This window comes from Channa argus, chromosome 14 (assembly GCF_033026475.1).
Source record: "Channa argus isolate prfri chromosome 14, Channa argus male v1.0, whole genome shotgun sequence".
Taxonomy (NCBI): Eukaryota; Metazoa; Chordata; class Actinopteri; order Anabantiformes; family Channidae; genus Channa; species Channa argus.
The window spans coordinates 22,950,095-22,969,279 of record NC_090210.1 but is presented as its reverse complement, the minus strand read 5'-3'; the positions used below and the strand labels follow the sequence as shown (position 1 = coordinate 22,969,279).

The following is a 19,185-nucleotide window of genomic DNA, read 5'->3' as shown; positions in this document are numbered from 1 at the left end:
TAATGGAGGAAATAAAGGAATCACTTGTGTTAAATGATACGTTTCCTTCAGCTTAACCTTCACTTGGAAAAGCTGGGAAGTCTTTAACACAGAATTTCTGAATCTCAGAGCAGCAGAGTTGGAGTATGACCTGATTACAGTATGTAATGATATCATGTATTTATATGTGAAACATCTGCACATAGTGGGTTTAGACAAATAAAGATGCTGTGACTGATTATCTGATCATTTCATTTAAACACACTTGTCTCAAGAGGAATCGCTGGGAAAAGCACTCGTACGTGTTCTTAAGTGTTGGATGAGAAGAGTGACACAGTGTTGAATGACAAGCTAGAGGACAGTTAGCTTAGCTTCGCATAAAGACGGAAGGTTAGGACACAGCTGACCTGGCCCTTCTCGCTATGTTAACAAAATGCAACAGGCCTTCAGTTACCTAGAGTCTTTATGCTATGCTAAGCTAACATTTCCTGGCTGTAGCTTGGTTTGTAAAGGTGCAGTGTGCAACACGAGCCTGGTTGGCTTCACCACACTCTGCACAGACCTTCAGGTCGTTTTCCTGATCAAATTACAATCATTTGAAAAAGCTACAAAAGCAGAATGAGTTGCTCTTCTCTGATTGGTCAGAAGCTTGAGCCTCGCTCAAAAAACATAATTTACAAGCAAATATATCTGCACTGCTGCCAGGTCTGTTCAATGAATCGTTGTCATCGCAGGCTTCTGCTGCACGTCACCGCAATAAAGTAAGTGTTAGAGCATATTTGTATCAGAACAATATGTGGACAATGTTGCACACTGTAACTTTAAAGGACAGACATCACGGTGGCATCATACAAATCTTGGCGAGATCACAAAAGCCGAAATGTCTTTTACTCCAAGGTGAGATCATATATTCGATATACAAATGACACATACGACTTTTAAAATTTCAATGAGAAAAACTTAGGTTTAAGGTAAAATTGACTCCTTAAACAACCATCAGACAAAGTGTAAATTGCAACTAAGAGAATAGACGACCCCAACAGAATAAAACACACACAGATGTGCAAATATTCAATTTCAGTAAAAATAAAATAAAAAAAAAAAATCAGATGACCCACTATAGTGGCCTTATTTCAAACACATACTATTACAGTGAAATAAAGCCGGCGTACAGTCAAAAGTCCAAAGGGTGAAACTAAATACTTTTCTTTGGGGGCATCTTTCTTTACACACACACACACGCACACACACACGCACACGCACGCACACACACACTCTACTTCACCAACTTTGTCCACGTGTTTTTTTATTAAAAACAAAAATCAAATAAAAGATAAAGTCACAGACAAACAGCGTCTCTTGTCCAGCATCATTGTAAATTATTTACACACTTGTACATCGTCAGAAACTTGAGGCAGAAAACTGCAAAAATAGCAAAAAAATAAAATAAAAATAAAAACTGACTGTAGTTTATAGTTTCTTCTATAAATATGTAAGAGACTTTCATAGCAGTACATTTCTGACATATATAGTTTTCAACACAAAGTCCCTTTAGTCAATCGTTTCTTAAAGGGCAGGTTCGGCTTGCGACTCACATGATTAAATGAATGTCAAAAGCTGCTTCTCTGTGTCCTTTTTCATGATTACAAGTATTAAAAATAACAAAACAAACATGTCGTACTGTAGTTAAGTGGAAGTGTATAATGTGGCGACATGATCGTGGTGATGATGGTGATGATGAAGACAGGTCGTCTATAGCTGATGGGCCTTCATCTGGCCATCTTCACTCAGCTCGTGCCTGCAGGAGGACAAAGAGAAGAGTTGTTTGAAAGGTGCTGAAACCTCAACTGTTCCTTTAATGCAGAAGATATTACAAGAAGTACATGTGGCCTTCACATCCCAACGCTAACGCAGGGCAGCGGCAGCATCCTGCTATGGTCAGAGTTTAAGGATGCAGCCAAATACAGAGAGGTCCTTTAAGAAAAGCTGCCCCCCGAGTGCTCAGACCTGAGACTGGGGCGACAGTTCTCCCTTCAGTGGGACAGTGGGTCTCCGACTGTCCTTAAGAGTCCTGAGGTTCACATACTTTCACCACATCGTTTGTTCTCTTCATCTAGTTTTCGGACTTATTAATGTGAGGAAGAGGAACATTTAAAGGGTGAAAGTGAAAAGAAAAAACCCAATTGTAAATCGATGTAAAAGTAGATTTAAAAATAGATTTTAAAAGTGACCAACCATTGTGTCCAGCCCTTGTTGATGTCCTCATGGGTCAAGTCAATCAGAACCTGATGAAAAACAACAACAGACGTGTCCAAAAATATAAAAAAAAACCAAAAACATTACTTTAGTTTCTAAATTTCCTTTTAAGTTTCTTTACTTTAGTTTCTTAAAATTTAAAGGTAATATAAAAATACATTTAGTCATTTGGCAACTTAACCCAAAGACACTTACAAGTGAGGTACGAGGCAAGAGGTGAAGTTAAAAAGAGAGCGGTGGAATAACGGACTTATGTCAACACTTCAGGTAATTTGTAGTATCAGCATTTCTGTTTGCTTCCTTCCAAAATGACATTTAACAGTTCTTTAAATTGACTTTGTTGTCTTTGTTCAAAAGTCAGCACGACAATCTGACAGACCAGAGACTGGAGTTTGCTAAAGACACTTTAAATGGAAAGAAAACCATAGAAACAAGAACAGAAAAAGCCTGTACCTTCCCCAGAAGACCTTTGTGTTTGGAGAGCAGACCTCCGCCGTTCTTCACGGCGACATCCAGAGTCCTTCTGTGGAGCTCCACGAGGGAAACGCTGAACTCAAACCTGAACAGACAGAAGGACGAAACACGACGCCGTCAGCGGCCGAACCATTGTTCCACCAATGAAACCACATCTGAAAGCACCAAGAGGAACGGTTTGACTCACGTGTGGTCAAAAACTGGGTTGAGGGTTTTCTTTATCGTGTGAGTTTTCCTCCTGCCCGACCTCCGTTTGTCAGGAAGCAGGTAGAGGCGGACGTAGGGGTCTGACCCGTGGTCAGTGAACGCTATCAGGTTTCTGCAGAATTCAACAACAGAATATTAGTTAAATGTATAAACATTAACATTATACACACGGCAGGTTGTTCTTCAGAAATGACAGCACCTGCAGGCATGAACGACTACGATGAGTTTGTTCCTCTGCGAGCTGTGTCTGATGGTCAGCTGGACCTCACCCAGTGGGAAATGATTGGGCCCAGAACCACTGCAGAGACAAAGGGGACGAGTGGTTAACCCGGTAAAAGCAGCAGATCGTTTTCATGCCTACAGTTCTTTAACTGCAGTTACAAGTGAAGGTCTGCAGGTAAACGACGTGTGGAAACGACATTCTTTATTTTTCCTACTGTTAACAAATCCTGTGAAAACCAACAAGCCATTTCATCATTTCTTTCCAGTTGGAAGATTTTTTGGCCTCAAGACTTGATGGAAAAATCTTGAAAAACAAGCAGCAGTGCAGGTTAAGGTGCATTCTTTCCCTCTGTCTCTATAAACCTTTATACTCTTGACTTTTCTCCGTAAAGTGCCTTGAGATGACTTTGTTGTAAATTGGCGCTTTATAAATAAAGTCGAATTGAATTGAATTGAAATTGAATCTTCGGAGTGAATGTAGGGACAGTTTTGACTGAAGTAACTATCTGGCTCTGCTTAAGATGTGAGCCAACAGAATCTTTAGAATAATACAAATAAAATGGCCCAGACACAATAAATAATAGGATTAGACATTTCAAGATAAGTGGATCCTGCAATCTTCTAATCAGCCATTTACATTGGAGTTGTTTGGTTCGACCTTTTTAAAAACCAATTTGTTTTATTTCCTAATTTTGTGAAATGACTTTTGTCAGAGAAAATGTGGGTTTTTGCCTCAATTTTGTTTACATCTTTATGTGACGTGGATCATTGGTTTGACTACATTCAAACACTTGTCTTCACATGATCAGACACATAATTTGATCCCTGAATGTTCAGATAAATATACTTTGACTGTTTGATAGATACTTCTGCAGCTGGTGGAGTCTCTGCTGAAGCTCCTGAGCAGCGTAGGGGTTAGAGATGTCCGATGCGATGCTGGGTGTCGGCTCCTTGCCTCCGGCCAGGTACTGCTGGGACCCTGATATGGCCAGGTTAGAGGTGCTCCTCCCGGTGTCCGCCAAGCCCTTACCCCCTGCTCCACCCGCTCCTCCCCCACCCCCTCCTTTCCCCCCCTTTCCTCCAACGTCTGTGCTTCCTGGAGACCTAACGGGCTCCTCGGCCTGCCTCTTCCGGCTCGCCAGGTCCTGGGTGGAGGCAGTGGAAGACTGAGGGATTTGGGAGATGGAGGAGGGAGGCTTGTAGGGGTCAGGAGAAAGAGGGGGTTGTGGTATTGGATTGAGGGAAGTGGCCTTGTGGATCTGCACTGACGATGGGATGGAACCGGAAGGTGAGGACGGACTCTTATCCAGGCACAACACCTGAAATTACAAAGTCTTCAGATTACTATTTGGCAGCTTACTTCAGGTCTGCTCTACATAAACTGTAACGTTAAAGTTAACAGAGCGGTAGATAATATGTCTCCTCTAAACTCCATCATATGACTCCATACTTTCTGACAAATGGTTAAAATCAGGCCTTCTGGTCTCCAACTTTGGTTTTCAAAAGCTCAACTGACTTCGAGAGTAAGTGAGCAGCAACATTTTACAGTCTGACAGCTCAACTGACTGCTAACAGGACTAATTCCTGTCTTCATTAAGAGGACGTCATCTGCACGTTTTCGTCCTACCCGCAGAGCCATCTTCATCTTAAGGGTGCAGCCTGCTCCAGAGCTCTTGAGGGGGAAGCGCTGGTTCAGCGTCATGTCTTCAGCCTCCAGCAGGCGATTCAGAGGCATTGTTAACGTCCCCAAAGAACAATCGTGCCTCTCGTCTTTCACCTAAAGACAAATGATCCAAAAAGTTCAGCTAAAAGTTCAGATTTAACTGATTCGGAACATAACAGGAGCAGCCGTTACAACGAAAATAAGCCTCATACCTCCACCTCCAAGTCTTGGACTTTGGGGTTGTGGATGAGGAAGGTGAAGGCTTCCTCCCACACTGGTCCATTGGTCTTGTATCTAGTCTGGAAAAGGACGTAACAGAGAGGAGTCAAAGGGAAAACAAAAGCTCAGGTGTTTCTTTTTAAAGCAGTAAACCTCACAGCAAGGTAAAACTGCAAATTTCAAAGTAACAAATATTAAGAGGAAAGAAAATTGTGTGAAAATGGACGTGTTCTGTTAAAATATGTCAACAGTTGCAGCAGCAAATTCAGATTTTATTTGGAATTTTACCAATTTCTTCACAGTGAGTAAATGCAGACTCTAAGTTTCTCTAACTGGCATTTAGCTGATTTTAAAAAAAATACTGCTAACAGCCAGAAAGAGTCACAAACAGACTCCCTGTCATTTCAAATCAACTCAGTGTGCTTTAAAGGTGTTTGTCCATTGTGAGAGAGCCAACTGCGGCCTTCACACGCACAGTTTGTGCGTCGACATGTTCAATAATCACAGTCAGGTTAAATAAAAAGTTTGTTTATGGTGAATTTAAGGATTTTAGATGGTGACTGTCAGAATTCTAAGAATCGTGCTTTTTTTCTCACCTTGCTCTCAAAGTGTTTGTGTCCCACTCTGAACTGGACATATGGACTGGGATCGCTGGTCACCTTTTTCCCGGACTGAACAGTAAGAAAAATAGATTTAGGAAACATGAATGATGACCAACAATATTTGCTCCACATGTCACATTTTTCATTATTTTTAACTTTATAAACAACCAACTCCTAAATTCTTATAGCAAGCTCATTTCTCTTGGTTACGGTCTAGACAGTTATGCCTTGCTAACGATTTAGCTCCAAGCTGATAAGTGACAATTTAAAGAGGCCGTATTATGTGATATTTCGCGTTAATATTTTTACTCTGGAGCTCTATGAAAACCATATACGTGATTTACAATTCAGAAAATTTCGAAAAAGATAATGTGCAGCACTTCTTCAGGTCTGTGTGAAACTCTGTTGTAGCGCCTGTTGCTTTAAGCATCTCACAGTCCAATCTGTTGTGATTGGGCATCTTCGGGAAGCCATGGATGTAATTTGAGGGCACGTGATCATGCACATTGAAAACAGCAGCTTTTTGTGGACTAATGACATTTGTTGTAAGATTTTGTTTTTGTGTGATTTCTTCTACATACGATTTACTTATTTTGTAAATTTAGCCATATTTATTATGTGGTCCATCATTACAAAATACAAAAAAAAAAAAAAACCATAATGAGCAACAACAAAATAATGTGCGATATATTTTTACTACATGAATGTAACATGTAAGCAGGAAAATGTATCGAGTATAATTTCACCATTTGAAACCTGAGCTCATATGATACATTTTTGGAGCATGCATCACACCATCCAGGGCTCACTTCAGTGCTCATCAGCAAAACGAGAAGGAATTACAAAGGAAAGAACACCAGGTAAAAATATATATATTTTTAAAAAAAAGGACCCCAAACCAGAAAATCTAGAACACCAAATTTGAGGGTGAAAGAGATTTAGTCACAAGTCTGAGAATCTACATTATATTCAGTGCAGCAACATACATTGTTAGACATGATGCACAATTTTAGTCGACAAACATGGTTAGTGGGGTCTTTAATGTTTTGGAACAATCAGTATGCGACTACTCTTCTCATTATCAACGCATATATTTTCAATTCTGAATATTTTTTTGTGACTCCTTTCAATAAAACTTATCAAAACACCTGATCTGTGTCTAAATCAGTATAAAGTGACTGTGGGTCTCCTCAGTGTCTGAGCTATGTGGGTGTGCTTCGTTGCCGTGTCATTACCTTGATGGCTTTACTGACTGAGGCCGGCTTCAGCCCCGCTTGGTTGAACTCTAACGGATTGCGCTTTGATTTTTCCCAGGGGACAAGGCAGGAGAGAGCAAACAAACACACACATTCACCAGTAGGTTATTGGGGAAAAGAGGACCATGCAGGGAGGAGGGAGGAGCACAGAGTGATGAAAACCACCAGCACCACCAGCAAACATCAGGACACAATGAGACAGAGAGACAATATGGGTGATTACATGGTTAACGTTTCCCAGTCAAACCCAGACATTAGGTCAAAACTAGAGCCCAATGAATATTGGATTTATGAGGCTGATATTGATACAAGGTATTTAGTTAAATATTGTCTTTTATAGATAAACAGCATTCAAAAGTTTGAAAATGAATTATTTTTCAAATTGAATTCACAAAAATCTGCAGCATCTGGAACATTAATGAAACACTATTTGACATTTGGTCAATACATCAAAAACTGATCAATGTCAGCCATAAAATATTGTTTGGACTCTAGTCACAACAGCACAATGTTAGATGGGGGGGTCAGTGATTAAAATGGAGGGGGAAAGAAAACAAAGGTCAGAGGGAAGGAATCATTCAGATTGAGAAGCTGAGATGGTTTTATGTCGTGGTGATAGCTGGGGGACATTTATATATGTCTTCTGTTGGAAGTGAAGCCACTGAATAAAACTCAATCCAGCGACACACGTTTGTCCCTTTTGCACTGCAGGAAACTAATGGATTATCAGCTGTTCTACTTTTGTTTCCACCTTTTTCCTGCTTTTAAGAGACGGGACGCTGGGTGAGTCGTCGCATTGCAGCCTGTATCAGTCACGGTGAACGGGACTTTTAACGAAGGGCAAAGGGAAAAGCTTGTTGGACAAACAAAAATGTCCAGAATTCAGCAGGAGTAGTTAGTCCTGTCCCTGCTGTCGCCTTTTTAATGGCAAACGTAAGAGAAGTTCTGATTGGTGAAAATGCCAGGAAGGACCAAAGCTTTACAAGATCCTGTCCATTCCTGAAGTTGCAGTCTCCCAATTATTCTTACTTTCATTCGTGTCATCTAAACAACTTAAGCTTAAAGAGTCAATTTTGAACCAACACCCCCAGTTTTTAGATCACGGTGGTTTTGAAAAAAAAAAAAAACGTAAAAAAACATTTCTTATTTGAACGTGTCACACACATATGACACGGGTAAATACATTTTGGATAAGAGTCGGCAAAAGAGGCACTGGACCCCAAACAAAATCCAGTTCCTGCAGTGTCAAAGGGAGAACTCTGATTCTGACTGTCTGAAAAAACAGTCACACCGTATTTTTATCACCCAATAAAACCAGGACACTATAAAAACCACTGCTAAATATGTGTTTCCCAGCACGATATGATCATAAAGTCTTGCTGTCAGATTAGTGATAGGATAAGACTGTTTTAAACCAAACTCTTGGTGACACGTGAGCCTTTTAATTAAAGGGGAACTGACTTCTCACTGACCCCTACTGGACATCAGACACAGCCACAATTACGTAAGTTTACAGGAAAACCTCCTCTGATACAGCGAACCTCATATGTCTGTATTCTCCTGTAACATAATGAATCGCATGTGCCTCAGTTTACGTTACCCCCCAGTAGCAGAGAGGATTGATGGGAAAAACTGGTTCACACACAGATGGTTTAAACAGGAAGGGTGGAGTTAGAGCAATCCACAGAGAATTCACCGGCCCTTTTCTAAAAGTATCATGGATATCAGAAAGCATGACTTCCTCAAAAAAAAAAAAAAAATTGAAATAAAACATTTAAATAAAAACGAAACTTTATTTTAAAAGGTCTCAATGTTTTCAATAATGTCAATAAATTCCCCTCCTAAAAATGTCAGACTTTAGTATTTTAATTTAACTTAAATCTTTAATGCAAATTATCTTCCCTCTGTAAATCTTTATGGAAAGAACGTTAAAATATACAAAGTTTTGTCAATTCATTTATAAATAAATACCATTAGACTAAACATCTTAAAGTTTGCACTGGCACCGCTGGCTTCATTTGTTTACTTGGAATAACTGAGAGCCTCTGATGCGGAGAATGAGTCCACGTGGACTATTTATTAAAGGCACAGCACAGACTGGCTTTGTGCTTTCGAGAAAAGTTCTCATCTAACAAAATTTGATTATTCAGTCCCTCAAGGATTTTGGTTTAATTAATAGTTGCAATAAAACATGGGACAGATTCTTGGAGGGTCGGGATCGGTTCTTCCTTATAAAACAAAATAATAAAAGGTGGAAGGATGCTTTTGATCGTCCTAAAATGTAAACCCTTAATATTGGTCCCTAAGATTCTCATTACAGTTTTACGCTGTATTCCTCAGCTTTCTAACCAGTTAAACTTCCACAAAGGACATCGATAACAAGTAATGACATTAGGGAAATCGGCGTGTGCACTTGTAGGGATTCATGCCCATGAAGCAAACATTTAAACCTGTAAAAACAACCACAAGCCAAAAAAAAAAAAAAAAAAAAAAAAAGATCTGCAGGACACATCATCACGTCGACATTCTCCAAATTACTCTAGGATGCAGAAAACAGTCAGCAGACTCACAAATAGGGTCCTATAGAGAGAAGCAGTGTTCTCACAAAACACGAGGCCTGCTCCCCGCCTCTCTTTTAAGTAGCCAGAGCCCAAGTTTCCCTCAAAGATGCTCTTCGGGGGGTGGGTGGGGTGGGGGGGGGGGGGGGGAGAAGCAGAGAAGAAGAGGAAGCTGAAAAGAGGAAAGTGAAGCGTGCACTGCAGAGCTTCAAACACTAACTAAGAGTTGTTTATTTCACTAACCAATTTACACTAATGGTCACTTTTACACTAACAAGTAGTGTTTAGTTTTTACTTTTGCATTTGGTTTAAATGTCATTAATTTTAACAGCCATTCTCAGCATCCATTTTCATCACTAAGTAAATAACAAGATTTTGTACTGAAACAAATTATTTTAGTATGTTTAAATGAGTTTCATGGAAATATAACAAGCTACAGGTACAATTGTTGAGACTTCAGATAAAACTTAACATAAAGCAACAATTTCAATTCCTGTTGGAATATAGTCATAAAATGCAAGTCTTACTACTGTATCTTTAAGATGGAAAGAAATGAAAATGCAGAAAAGACATTTAGAGGGTAGAAAAGCAAGAGACTGAAGTGACACTGGCAAAATTTACGTTGGCAAGTGTACAAGACACATGAGCCTTTGTTTGAATCTTCCTTAAATAATAAAGTTATGAGACATCCAGTAGTGCCCTACACGGGTACAAATTCCCCTTAAAACACTACAAAGAAAACATAAGATCACATTATTAATGACAAAGCAACATGAACAACGAATTTCACAACGGCGAAGACAAACTCTAGTGTTAAAAAAAAATTTAAAAAAATCTATGTTTCCTCATTTCACCGCATTTTCATGAGAACATTTTCTGGAAATTAAGCATATGATGATGTTCAGTGCAGGCTCTCTCATGCAAAGAACTAAAGCCGTAACTGAATCTCTGCAGCGTGTGGTAAGTGACGAGCAGCGAGGCTCAGAAACAACATAGCTACTATCAGAGACTGGCTCACCGGCAGGTTTCTGGCTGAATCCAGAAAGATGACGAGCAGCGCAGACGACAGGCCGTCATTGGCTTGATCCCTTTCAGCTCTGATGCTCGCCATTGCCTTTGGGGGAGAGAGGCCGTAATGACATAATAAAAATGTTCTTTTAAAACACAACAGTAGTCAGATACACAATGATATATTCAGCTGATTCAGGCTTGTGAACATACTGTACCTGGTCCAGCTTCTCAGGTGTGGACAACACTGATAACCACTCTAGTTTGAGATGCAGCTTCCCTCTGTTCACATCATCCAGTACAAACCACTGAAGACAGAAGCATAAAGGGTTAATATTACCACTTTAAAGAACAATTTAGCTCATTTTCTAATTTAATTGTAGTTTCACAGGTGAATCTTAATTGTGTTGTGGGCCTTGGTTGTGCGTTATGAAGAGTTTTTGGTTCTACAACGCAGACCAACAAGCTACTCCAACAGATGTTAACAGTGGCCAGTTTTTTTTTTTTTATTATTATTATTATCTGTGTGGGGACTTTAAAAAACACGATCAATTTGGAAAATGACCAACGTTATCCTATAAGATCCTGTAAAGACAGAACCACTGTGTGCATGTTGTTATACCACCACATTCACACAGTTACTGGAGATACGTCTGTTTTTCCTATTAGACATTTTTCATAACTCACAAAACATAAATGGTGTAAAGCCCTTGCTGTGCAGTATATATCAAGTTATTCCATGTGCTTCTTTTCACATTTAATAATTAATGAGAAGAGATTTGCTTTACAGAATTCTCCATAATGGACTATATAAAACCACAATGAAGGGAGGGTGTACGGAATTATGGGCTTTTTGAACTCTTACAAAGATAAAATGATGTCCTTTAAAAATATATATATATCTGGAGGAAAACTGAAGATTATTTTAGTTGTATACAGATATTAGAAATATTATTTGGTACTATAAAACTAGCAACGACAACCAATTATACATAACTAATCAATGAAATCAAACAATTACTTTTTTTATTTTGCAAACAACTGATGTCAGCTGTTAGATTCTACTCATTCTGCACAGGTAACTCGTTCTAATAACAATGAATAAAACAGAATTAACTTTCTAAAGCAAGTAAAAAAAAACACACAACTAACAAACTGATATGGGACCAAAGCTATAATTTCACAACCACAACTTTAGACATATATTTGAGTAAATGCACATGTATATATGAAATGGAAGTGTGAACGCACTGCGAGCACCTCAGACACAAAAAAAGCTGCAGATTACCTCATCAACCTTCTGTTCCTTGTGGATCTGGGACAAGTCGATCATCAGCCTGTGGGGGGGGGAAGAAAAAGCCACAAACATAAGGAAACTCTCACTGAGGACGGCTGAACGAGGCTGAATCATCTCGCTGGGTTTTGGCTGCAGCGTCGCGACAGGCTGTTTCTCGTACGGGGCTGAGTTAATGGACTCTGGCGGGAAATTAAAGTGAGATACGCATCGCCGACTTCATTAAGCATCACTGCGAATTCACTGTGAAAGCGCTGATCCCTTTTAGAGGCCCTGTGCTTTGATGAAGCGCTGCTTTCAGATAAATCGAGTGTAAAATCCTATTACGCAGTGTGCAAACATTTATTAAAAATTCTGTTCTATGATATGAAGAAGATACGATTCTGAAATGTACTGAACCTTGGGCACCACACCACAACCCTGTCCCTGGTTCAACAGTTGTCCTTCCATGGTCCACTTTTAGTAGTTAATTACCATCACACACCTGAGATGCTCTGACTCAATGTCATTTGTGTTTAGAAGACATTATTTTTTTTCTGTCCCGGTAACTGGTATAGAAATAAATCTTGCTTTTCATTAGCTTGTTGGAAGAACATAGTACAATTAACGGTTTAGGGTTTAACTGCCACTGATTAGGGTCATATTGTGTACAGGCATGAGTCATGTAAAGCTATCTGGCCCTGTGTTTAAAGGATGTTTTACCATCACCCAGACCCTCCAGGAATTCAAGAGGTTGTTGTTAAGAAAAGCTGTTGTGAAATCTGACATTTTAGGCGTCAACGATCATAAAAACATCTGCAAAATCCTGCAGGGGACTAATTAGTGGTCATGCACACGCTGACCAAGCTTGGAAACACCGGCTTCAGTTACTGAGGGCCACACAGGTGAAACAAGTTGGAGAAAACATTGAGACAACACCTGTGAATGTAAAATGTTCCTACACGTGTTAAATATTGACAGAGGTGGAGAAGAGTGGTGAAGTTAGTACCTTCCTAGGAAGTCATCTTCATCAGTGTCTTCATCAAACAGCTCAATTTCCACAGTTTGTCCTGTGTGATCGTACACTAGGGCCTGAAAGTACAAACACAGAAACATGCACCCACTTACATCTGTACACTAACTTCATATCCAAATACGCCATATTAAAAGTTTGCATTCAGTCCAATTCTGGTTCAGTGTAGCAAGATGATAAATGATTTTCTCCATGTCTAAAGCTTCCACCAAAAATTTTAAAAACATTCATCTTTTAGTCCTGCTTCTAGCTTTGAAGACTAATTTAACAAATTGATAAGGTAAAAACACAAATCCATCCAGGAAAAAGACACAAATTACATTGTTTTTGCTTTGACAGTCCCTGACTAAACGCTTTTTTGGTTTACAAAGTAAACTAGAACTTAAACTAGTAAAAATGTTACTTCAACTCGGGTTCAAGCTGTTGTTACAGATCTTTCTTCGGACTGTGCTGCTCACCTCATGAACTTCATGCCATTTTGGGTTGAGATTATCGTGGATGACTTTGCTCTTGAAGAGTTGGTTCCCGACTTGAATGAGCCCATACGGATCTGACTTTCCTTTGATCAGTCCTCCCATGTACGTGTCCTTACTCAGCAGGTCCTGGGCCTCAATAAAGTGGATCCTGAGGACTCCCTGAGGAGATAGGAAACAGAGAGCTTATGATGAGGTTGGATCACGAGAGGTGGAAAAGAGAAACAGCAGAGCCAGGGAATGATTTTCACGTTAAATGCTAAAAGTCCACAGATTGCTTACTGGACTCACTGTTTCATCAGTTAAATGTGACGTGTCAGCTGTTGTGTGTGTATTACCTTGGGCATGGGGAAGCGTAGTCGGGCCATATCAGCTTCTCCTACCAGAGGAATTTTGATGCTGTTGGGCAGGACCATCAGGTTGCAGATGATGTCCTGAATGATGTTGTCAGACAAACCACTGAAGAGAAGCACATAGGTAAAAGGGAAAGTGAAAAATACAGGAGACAAAACCAAAAATAGTTTATTTGATGGCTAAAATAGTAAAAACATCTCAGATGTAAATAAACAGGTTTTCACGGCAAAAGACATTTAGGACAAAATATGTTACAGCTCGGCAATCATAAGTTAACAGTGACATAGTGTTTCCAAAAAAAAAAAGGTAATATGGGTAACAACTATGTAATAGGATTTTGTCTTCATTTTAACAATGTAATCGAGTGGTAACAGTAAGTAATAAGTAACAACTACACATTTATGACAAAATAAAAACTAATAAAAGTCATACAACTACAGTTTTCCCCGGAAACCTTTTGCATGTTTTTTTTTTAATAAACTGTCATCTGTTATTTCCCAATAACAAAGAAAATAAATTTCATACTTGAAAACTTTACCAACTTATCAGCTATTGCCTAATTTCCACACACTTGACCTGCAAAATAAAAAAACTCTTTATAAACTGTTTATAAATTAATTTACCAGCCTACAACTCACATACACGTTTCCGCATTCCTAGCTAAGTTTAATCAAAATTATCTGAAAAAATAAATAAAAAATAGGACCTGTAAAATAAATCATATGGTAATTGTGATAAGTATTAAACAGGAATCTTACAGATGTCAAAATAAAAGAGCTAAGGTAACAAATAATTGCACAGCTACACAGTAAAACTAGAGACTAAACTTGAAAATGCATTTGTTTTCGTGATATCGGAGAGTTGATCCTGAGGGATCCTTCAAAATAAAAGTATGAGCCTGAACAATTAATCACAACAAGAAGATGTTGTGTTCTTTCTCCTCACAGTGTCTGAAATATTTTTCCATTTCCTCTAGAGGGCAGCACCATCCTGCACAGAAACAGCTACATTGCTTTACTACAAGATTTTATTGCCCTGAAAGAGCTGGTCCTGGGTCAGTGTTTATGCAGCACTTTTATGGGAATGCAACATTAATTTTAGTGTTTACATGCTGATTCATGGTGCGCTTGCTCGCCAAACACCCACCGAGGTTTCTACCATCTCATATTAGCTATAAAAGGAGATGTGCTGGCATCTACAAAAGAGCATCATTTATGTGGTGTGTGCTCTTCTGTGTGTTGCATGAATACGCACTGTCAAAAAAGGACAGCAAAGCGGGTGCATGTAGGTGATAGCACACGGTGGAGAGCGATCTCTCACACACACACAGGAAGAGAGACGTGGGTGGGGCAGCACACACACATGCACACACACACACACACGCACACACACAGATGTTTGTCTACAAACTTGTCAAACAAGGAAAGCTACAATTTATGGGGTGGAGTCTTCTAAAAACCACAGTGACTTTCTATGCTAAAAACAAACCAGTAAACCAGTCGTAAACCACAGCATGTTCATTTGGGGGATAAGCACACACATTCTCTGCAGGACAGGGCAGGGGTGTGTAGGTCGGGTGCCACCATGCAACACCGGTCATCTGTACTTACCATAAAAATTGGTAAACAAGACAATGATGCCTTATGCAGTGGCACACATCAAAATAAGGGCTGAAACCACAGACCTTGTGATAATAATGAGAAATGTCTGGGGAACATTTCCGCACAAAGTAACAAGTAATTGGATTATCAAATTGTGCATTATTGATTTACAATAAAGAACCTTAAAGTATAAATATTTAGGACTGCTGCATGTTCTTCAAGATCGATGTTCTGTCTAGAGACACTTCTCCCAAATCCCCTGAACATGTCTGCACGCTGTAGTTCTCCTTCAATAATCACTCTACTAAAAATACAAACACTTAGAGAGGGCAAAAAAAAAAAAAAGGTCGTAATCCATTTTGTGATCTAGTGGTAATGTAATGGTTTCAGCAGCAGAGGCAGAGAGCGCACTGGCTGCATGTCCACTGGGAACGTCCCTTTAAAACCGCAGCATCATTTCCTCATTACACTGAATTGGCAGGATGTCCCTCCGCACACTCCGATGGCACGGCATGATTTCACGTTCCCTCCTGTTTACACTTCATGGTAATCAAATGTGCCGTTTTCAGTCTGTTTTCTGCTGACAGACGTGCTTCTGTTTAAATACCAGCAAAAGAGCAAAATATTATAATTCTAACATTTTTATGTAAATCAGTGTATTTCCACCAACTACTCCATTACTATGCTAAAACTTTCTACCAAGTGGATTTTTCAGTATGGAAATCATTTCACCTCAGGCCTGTATAAAAACATTTTGGTACCAAGAGCCGAACATCCTGTGCAGTACATTTGACAAGGAGGTAGTTTCACACTGAGAATGAGTGTCTGAGAATAAGAACTAATAAATATTCATGGATTACTAATCACATAACAGAGGACAATAACTGGTTTGTAAACCATTTGTATTTCTTATATAAATAGTTATAATTATAGTCTGTGTTTGTGGGAATTTTTATGGTACAAACCTCATTGTGTCTCGTCTGACATGTGCAGTAGCTCCTCAGAAAAACAGGGTTCACAGAAATTAATGAAATTATATTTCATGTGACGCGAGTGACACTGGAGAACATGTTTATTGCTTGAAAGGCACTCTGACACTCTCACTACATTTTATTTGAAGGAGAGCTGCTTTACAGCTACCTTTGAACAATGTGTGTGTGTGTGTGCTGAACACAATGTAATCCCAACATAAGATGTGCAGTGTGTGAGAGCATGGAAATGAACTAGTCAGAGAAAAGGTTGTGTCATTTTTTCTCCATTAGACACACAAACATACACAAAGAGCTGCTCTCTCTAACAGCCTGCTACAGTAGCTCCCTGAGGAACTGTGTGAAGCCACCTTAGCCACAGTTATCAAAGGAATCTGGATGTGTGCATGCATTCAGGAAGCCACTGCTCAGCGCTTAATAAAATACTAAGCAGATTATTTCTGAATGAAACTAGATTCACAGACAAATGCAAATACACTATTTAAAAAAAAAAAAGAACAAAAAAAAAAAGACATGTTTATACACCCACTGAAAAAATGGCAAACTCACTGCAAAATGCTAAAATACAAACACTTTTCCCCAAAGTCCCCAAACAAAGTCAGACCAGCTCTTAGAAGTTATGAGGACTTTTCAAAATGTCCTCACTTTCCAAAAATGTCCCCAAAGTATGAAACAACACGAATGCACACACATAGGTTGCATGACACTAAGTCACACCACTTACTTGACACCAGGAATGTCCAGCATGTTTGTGAGTCCTGTCCAATTGATGTCCAGCATCTGAAAGACAAAAAAATTACAACTTGGATTATTAAAAAAAAAAAAAACTTTAGAAACAAACAAGACAAAGAAACTGAGTACAACGTTAATGATTTTTGATGAAAATGTGTGAGCTATAATATACAGAAATTCTCTTATAATGTTGCACTTTTCATCCAGTTTTTTGTTTTGTCAGGATTTCTAAGGTTTGCGGGAAGATTTTGAACATTTATTATTAAATGATGCTGACAGCACTGGTCAGTGCATAATGACATTTATAGCAGTCGGCTCTAAGAAATCAGTATCCAGTAAATTGCATGTTTGAACTGAACATTGACTACCAGCCTTCTTAAGCAAGTCTTTTAGCCTTCAAAGGCCTGTATCCGTACTACCTGATACATAATTTGAGGAACAAAACTATATGATGTTGCATAAAGGTTGAAACTCTACTGCCATGTCTGTGAGGTAAATTTTAAAGCACTGAGCTCCTTATCTGCACATTGTCAGCTTCTTACTGACACCGCCATGATTCAGCAAAGCAGCCACAGCCGGAGCCAAAAAGCTGAACTCCCATTCAATCGACCCAAAAATCAATACAGCAGAGCAGAATGGGTTCGCTTTTATGCACACAGGAAGTACTGCATCTGACAGTCTTTGGACATTACATTAGATTAACAAATAATCAGCTGTTACAAGCTGAAATACAACCCCACTTCCAAAAAAGTTGGCAAGATGAGAAAATGTAAATAAAAACAGAATGCAATGATTTGCAAATCTCATCAACCTACATTTTATTCACAATAGAACATAAACATATCAGATGTTGAAACTGAGACATTTTACCATTTCATGGAAAATATTAACTCATTTTTAATTTGATGGCAGCAACACATCTCAAAAAAGCTGGAACAGGGGCAACAAAGGCTGGAAGAGTAACTGCCGCAAATCAAAAACTAATGGAGGAACATTTGACAAATAATTAATTGGCAACATGTCAGTAACATAACTGGGTAAAAAAGGAGCATTTCAGAGAGACTGAGCTTCTCAAATGTAAGGACGGACAGAGGTTCACCAATCTGTGACAAACTGCCAAAAAAATTGCAGAACAAGATTCCACCACCTACAGTTTATAATATCTTCAAGGGATTCAGAGAATCAGGAGGAATCTCTGTGAAATAAGGCCAAAGGTCAAAACTGGATGTATGTGATCTTTGAGCCCTAAGGCTGCACTGCATTAAAAACTGGCCTGATTCTCTATTGGATATCAATGCATGGGCTCAGGAACAAACCAGAAATCACTGTCTGTGAACACAAAAAAACTTGGAATCGAGTGATATTTCAAACCAAGTTGTTTGGTTTGGTCTTGTTGTATTAGTCTTTTATATCAGAACCAAATTCATATTTTTCTTTCTTTTCTTTCCGACATGTATTTTCTTTTATTACTTTTGGAATTTTGTAAGTAATTTCAGAGGCTCTATTTTGTGTAAATATGTGTATGTATGGGTGGTGTGATCCTCAGGTCCTCTAAAACAAGCCTGGGAGATTGAGGGTCCGGTGCAGTGTTTTAAATGTTCTTAGCACCTTCACCTCTACAATACTTTTGACCAATCATAAGTAGGTTGTTACTGTTAAATCTTTCCGTTGTTCACATACAGAGACCTGACTAGACACAATGAGTAGACATTGACTATCTTTACAGGAAGAGGTGTTTGGTGAATTCACAGCACAACTTTTTTAGTCTATTTCCATGTGTCTCTCAGGGTGCACAGATGATGAAAGTCAGCACTGCAGAGGCAGGACCATGCTCCCTTCCCAGCTAGGATTCACACAGACATGCTAACCATGCTCTCCTCCTCAGAATGGAAGGTTAACACAGTTCTCAAACCCAGTTGTGAAGCTTCTGCATAAAAATAATACAGAGTTACCTGAGGAACAGGATTTCGAGGAGAGGTCACATTTTAAGCATTATGTCACTTAGTTTGTCAAAGAGTCCTTTAATGAGACTGAATCACAGCACACATACCTGACACACCTTACCGTCAACTGATTATTATGCTCACTGCTTCTCTCGTATCAGCTAACAACAGCGGCAGTACACAAAGCAGCAATGATCACTGTTGTAGTGCGAAAGAAGACCGGAAATTTTGTGTTACAGCTGTTAGGTCATACCACACTCAGATGGCGATAGTGGAAACAGTGTTAAGATCAGCTGTATTAGGATAATGTAATACTAGCCGTCTCTTACCATCTTTTGTCAGT

The 19,185-nt window shown here is 39.2% G+C and overlaps 1 protein-coding gene across 5 annotated transcripts in view; it reads right to left on the bottom strand.

The window, feature by feature from the left end:
- Positions 1-1,212: 1,212 nt before the first annotated feature.
- Positions 1,213-19,185, bottom strand: part of LOC137098886 (extended synaptotagmin-2-like) — a 38,701-nt gene continuing 20,728 nt past the window's right edge. For 2 of the 5 annotated variants that reach the window (XM_067475579.1, XM_067475578.1), the window contains exons 8-25: positions 16,892-16,947; positions 13,562-13,682; positions 13,209-13,385; positions 12,727-12,809; positions 11,733-11,781; positions 10,663-10,752; positions 10,455-10,550; positions 9,449-9,550; positions 6,858-6,920; positions 5,617-5,691; positions 5,014-5,100; positions 4,766-4,915; positions 4,006-4,457; positions 3,116-3,214; positions 2,897-3,028; positions 2,689-2,794; positions 2,215-2,264; positions 1,213-1,777 (exon numbers count right to left, since the gene is read on the bottom strand). In XM_067475579.1, coding sequence (XP_067331680.1) covers positions 1,732-1,777; positions 2,215-2,264; positions 2,689-2,794; positions 2,897-3,028; positions 3,116-3,214; positions 4,006-4,457; positions 4,766-4,915; positions 5,014-5,100; positions 5,617-5,691; positions 6,858-6,920; positions 9,449-9,550; positions 10,455-10,550; positions 10,663-10,752; positions 11,733-11,781; positions 12,727-12,809; positions 13,209-13,385; positions 13,562-13,682; positions 16,892-16,947 — 2,034 coding nt within the window. In that variant the 3' untranslated portion in view covers positions 1,213-1,731. The remainder of the gene's footprint in view (positions 1,778-2,214; positions 2,265-2,688; positions 2,795-2,896; positions 3,029-3,115; positions 3,215-4,005; positions 4,458-4,765; positions 4,916-5,013; positions 5,101-5,616; positions 5,692-6,857; positions 6,921-9,448; positions 9,551-10,454; positions 10,551-10,662; positions 10,753-11,732; positions 11,782-12,726; positions 12,810-13,208; positions 13,386-13,561; positions 13,683-16,891; positions 16,948-19,185) is intronic. The other 3 variants (XM_067475580.1, XM_067475581.1, XM_067475582.1) reach the window with 3 other exon arrangements.